We start from the raw sequence: 4,995 nt of genomic DNA on the forward strand, positions 1-4,995 counted from the left end.
GCTGCCCCGCGTGCTCCGCGGCGATGAGATGCCTGCTCGCCCCTTTGTCCCCGCAGGCTTCGCGCCCTTTGGCAAGGTGATCCGCGGCATGCACGTGGTTGACAGCATCCATGCCGGGTATGGCGAGGAGCCCAACCAGGCAAGGATCCAAACTGAGGGCAACGCCTACCTCAAGAAGCAATTCCCCAAGCTCTCGTACATCAAGGCGGCGTATCTTGTAGAAGGCGTCGAGGTGGTGGACCCGTCCCCGCCAAAGGCCCTAGAGGAAGGCGAGGAGCTTGTAGCTCGAGCTGGCGCCGGCCTGGCAAGCAGAATGACCCACAGCCACGCCAAGTTCGAGCTGTGACCGGGCCCTCCCACGCCCCGTGGGGGGCGAGCCAACGGCGAGGCTCTTTCATGGGAGGTGGGCGGGGGAGCGGCGGCAGGCGGGACAGGCTGGCGGGAGGGGCGGAGGAGGTGAGCGAGTGGGCAAAGCACCGACGCCGCCAGTAGCGCGACGTCGCCGACGGCGGTGCCGTCGAGGTGGAGGGAGCGGAGGCGCGGCATCGGGAGGAGGAAGCCGGTCGCCTGGTCGCCCACCGAGGCGCACCCGCGCAGCGAGACAAGCTCGAGCCGATGCAGCGAGCGGAGCGCGCGCAGCGCCGACGTCGGCAGCGCGACGCAGCCCTCGACCCGGAGCGAGCGGAGGCTGTCGAGGGAGGAGAGCGGGTCGAGCGCGCCGCCGCCCACGAGCGGGAGCGCGTCCAGCCGCAGCGACGTCAGCCGCCGCGGGACGTCGTGGCACGCCACCGTCTTGAGCGCGCCCAGCGCCCGCTCCGCCCAATCCCCGTCTCGCTCAGGACGCACGCCGGCGCCACCCTCGCCGCCAAGGACGGCCAGCGCCGATGGCGGCGGGCCGAGCAGCAGCCGCTCCAGCTCCTCCGCGACCGCCTCGGGCCGACCGGACGCCGCGGATCGAGATGTAGCCAAGGATATGACCGCGGCGTCATCTCGCTCGAGCGCATCGAGGAAGTCCAACGCGGCGGCCGCGCTCGCCTCCTGCGGCTCAGCGGCGGAGGTCGCGTCAACCGCCTCTTTCCAAGGCCTCACCGGCGGAGATCGACTGCGGTCGCGGGCGGAGAGGGCGCGCTCGGACTCATGGGCGTTGTCCGCCATACACACAACGACTCACGGGGCTTCGAATTCTTTTTTCGCGAATTATTTTCACTCATTAATTCCTTAATTGCGTACCGTATTCCGGGTAATCTTAATTATTAATCATCGGGCGGGGCGCGGCGCGGCGGCTGCGCGAGGCGGCGGCGCGGCGCGGCGGCGGGCGGGGCGGAGCGGGGCGGCGCGACCACATCTGTCCTGACCGGGGCCTCTGGTCTTTGATGCGGAACAATGGTGGCGCTGCCCTCGACTCACGGGGCTGCCTTCCACCGTCGCTGCTCAGGCCGGGGGAGGGGGGGAAACCTCCTGTTCCTCGCGGAACGGGAGCAGGTCCCTCCTTGCCCGGTCTGCGAAGCAGGGCGGTGGTCGTGCCATCTTTGCTTCAAAACGACCACGCCGCAATCGTCGCCGGCGCGCGACACGTTTCCGTTGGCGGGACTGTCCTGGTCGAGAGTGTGTGCCGCTGAGGCGGGACCACTCGGGGACAGTGCTGACGGGACGCGGCTCGAAGGGCGTGGCTCCGCAGCGCGGCTGGCACTCGTCGCAGAGGCCTCACCTTCGAAAAGTCGGGCATGGCTCCACCCGCAACTTTGTCGCTAACACGCGCGCACAGCCGAGCCTGCGGCGGGCGCGCTGCGGCCGCACGTCTACTTCGTCATAGTGCCACGACGTGCGGCCTAGATTTAGCCCACGCGCTCAACTTGCATACGCTCATACATTGGACTGTCATCGCCTGTGAGTGCGAGATAGGGTTAGCGGTAGGCCGCTAGCCCGTGAGGAGAGCGTCCATAGACACCTCACTTAGACCCCACACACGGTCTCGTCCGTGCCTCGCGGGCCGGTGAGATTGCTAGAGGTGGAGCAAACTGCTCTAGCCTCACATATCACTTCCTGTCGTCTGTTGTTTGAGTTGTTTGAGTTGTGCCCTTGTTTGTGCCCTTGGCACCGTGGAGTGCTGGGGGGGGCGACAGGGAGGATGTGGCCCTGAGTTATGTGTACGCCGACTCAGGGTGTGTGGCAGCCAGCTGGCTGTGTGTCTTGTGAGCTTGTTTGTGTCTGTGTGTCGCTCGTGCGTGTCGTCATCATCTGTCTAGCGTCCACCCATACCGCGTTGGTGTCCAGTCCGAGCCTGGCTGTTCTTCACCTTACTACCTACCTACCTACTTTGACTAGTCCGGCCGCGGTCGGCGGAGTGATTCTGAGATCAGGTTGGGCGACTGGCAGACATTTCAAAAATTTGGCGCCGCAGGCGCCCGCTGCGTGCCCACCATGGTTGGGCGCGCAGCGAAGAAAATTTTGCGCTCTCGACAGCCTTTTCTAATAGGAAAATGGCCTCTACTCGGCGCCATACCGCTTGTCGGCGCACAGCGGAGTTCGCAAGCCGGACCTGCTGCCTTCCCTTCTACGTACACTTTCACCTTTCAGAATGGAGGCTCAAACGCAGCGCACAGCGCAGGGCTCAGACCAAGTGCAAGTCGATTTGTACCAAAGTTGGTAGACAGTGCCAAAACCGCGGAACCGAAAATGGCGTTTAATTTCGCGCACCTGCTGTCCGCCGCCTGTGGCGGCGCTCCGCACCGCTTGAGGCGCCTGCGGCGCCCCTGGCGGCGCGCTGTCCGCGCGCCCCTCTGTGGTTTTCGCGGGGGGCTCGGCTCGTAAGTCTCGATTTGTACCGGATTTCGACGTTAGTGGCAAAACTGCGGAACCGAAAATGGCGTTTAATTTTGCGCACCTGCTGTCCGCCGCCTGCGGCGGCGCTCCGCGCCGCTTGGGGCGCCTGCGGCGCCCCCCTGGCAGGGTGGCGGCAGTGTGTACGGCGCTGCGGGTGCGCCCAGTAGCAGTACACAACCGGCGCTCTATGGCGTGCTCCGGGGGAGCACGACTACGCAGTCGTGGCTTCCACACGCGAGAGAGTGGCTTCTATATTTACGAAAACATTGGGCGTCCCTAGTGCCGCATCCATAAGAAGTGACGTCACGGTTCCAGGAGCGCTGGCGGCACAGCTTAGAGTGGCAGCCGAGCGCCGGCCACGACTATCGAGTCGCCGTCGCGGAGCTGAGGGGACGGGTCTTCCTCCCAGCGCCACCCATCGGTCAGCCCTCAGATCGATCGATCGGCGCTCAAAGTCGCTTCAGATCCGAGAAAGCTGCTGGCGCCGCTGCCGATCCCAGCCGCGACGCCAGCAGCTTCCTCTGCTCTCCAATGCGCCGAGAAGCGACGCGGCGGTGCTCGGCTCGCCATGCACGATGACGGCTCCGCTGGGTGCTCGTCGGCCGGTCCGGTGGCACCCTATTCGCGCGTCACCTGCCGGCGTCCCGACGACAGCCTCGCGCCGCCGCTGATGGAGGGGCGGTCGGCGCCGCTGCCGCCGCGCCGCCGGTGGGAGAGGCACTGGTGGTGGCCTGGGCGGCCCTCCGCCGCCGCTCGGCGCGCCCGGGCAGCGGTGGCAGCCTGCGCCGCCACAGCTTCGAGCGGGCGCCCCCAGCTTCGAGCGGGCGCCCCCAGCTTCCAGCGGGCGCCCGGGACGGGTTCCCCGCTTCGAGCGGGGAGATGCGGCCGGGGATTCGCTTTCTGAAATGTCTGCCTCCAAAGGGGAAACGCCCAACCTGATCTCAGAATCACTCGGCGGAGATGGCTAGAGGACGAGCAAGACTGCTCCAGCCTCACGCGCTCGCCCCTGTCGTCTGTTGTGTTGTTGTGCCCTTGTTTGTTTCTCTTGGCACCTTGGAGTGCTGGGGGGGGCGACAGGGGGGGCGTGGCCCTGAGTTATGTGTACGCCAACTCAGGGTGTGTGGCAGCCAGCTGGCTGTGTGTCTTGTGAGCTTGTTTGTGTCTGTGTGTCGTTCGTGCGTGTCGTCATCATCTGTGTGTCGTTCGTGCGTGTCGTCATCATCTGTTTCGCGTCCACCCATACCGCGTTGGAGAGAGAGAGAGAGAGACTCTCTTCTTCTTCCGCGTTGGTGTCCAGTCCGAGCCTGACTGTTGGAGCACTTGGAGTGCAGTTATCAACCTCACATCCATTCATACATACATTTTGATGTTTGTCTGTGTAGTGCTAGCACGCGCCAGTCCGCACCTGTGTCGAGCCTGAAAAGAAAGAAAGAAAACACACAACCCAAGGGAGGGATGGGAGAACGGCACGCCGCCACCACACAGGGATTTTAAGGAGAGGAGTGTGGTGCGCTAGCCGTCGCCCACCCTGGGGAGTCTGCCTCTTCGTATCTCTTTTCGCAGTCTCTCGCCGCTTCTCGCTGCAACCTTCATGCCACCTCGCGGCCGTCCCACTCTCGTCGGTCTCTCCCTTGTCACTTCCTCCTCTGTCGCGTCGTTCTCTTCTGCCTCGTCCTGCGACGCCGCCGCCTGCCGGTCCCTTGTTGTGTCGAGCCTGTCCGAATCTCGCGCTTACATATTTTTCTTTTTCATTCCGGGGGGCCAACCTTCCGCCGCCGGCTTGCGCCGTGCACCCACACGTTCTCCTCACCACCACCTTCACTCAACTGCATCCTACGCGTGGCATGGGCTTTCTCGTCCTGATCGGGCTCGTCACCGCGCTCGCGTGGGCCGCGTGGAGCATCTCGCACTACGCCGAGTCGCAGATCTTTGCCGACCCGACTGAGCGGTGGGTGCTGCTGCTGTGCGGCCTGGCGTACCTGCTCGCCGCGCTGCCGATCGTGCTGCTGCCGATCGACGTGGCGTCACTCGAGCACAACGACGGCTGCGGCGCCGAGCGCTCCAGCCTCGTCTCGCCGCTGCAGCTCGCGTGGTACCCCGTGTACGTCGGCACGCTCACCGTCGGCTTTGTGACCAACGACTTCGCGCGGTCCTACGTCGAGTGCGGCGCCA

At 65.1% G+C, this 4,995-nt stretch overlaps 1 protein-coding gene across 1 annotated transcript; it reads right to left on the reverse strand.

The window, feature by feature from the left end:
- Window positions 1-259: 259 nt before the first annotated feature.
- On the reverse strand, window positions 260-1,155 carry EMIHUDRAFT_251993 (hypothetical protein; the record flags this gene model as incomplete). The annotated part of the gene is made up of 2 exons (XM_005790099.1): window positions 260-301; window positions 478-1,155. 2 exons carry the CDS (start codon window positions 1,153-1,155, stop codon window positions 260-262), a joined length of 720 nt encoding a protein of 239 aa, XP_005790156.1.
- Window positions 1,156-4,995: the final 3,840 nt, after the last annotated feature.

The sequence above is a fragment of the Emiliania huxleyi genome, assembly GCF_000372725.1.
Source record: "Emiliania huxleyi CCMP1516 chromosome Unknown EMIHUscaffold_1224, whole genome shotgun sequence".
NCBI lineage: Eukaryota > Haptophyta > Isochrysidales > Noelaerhabdaceae > Emiliania > Emiliania huxleyi.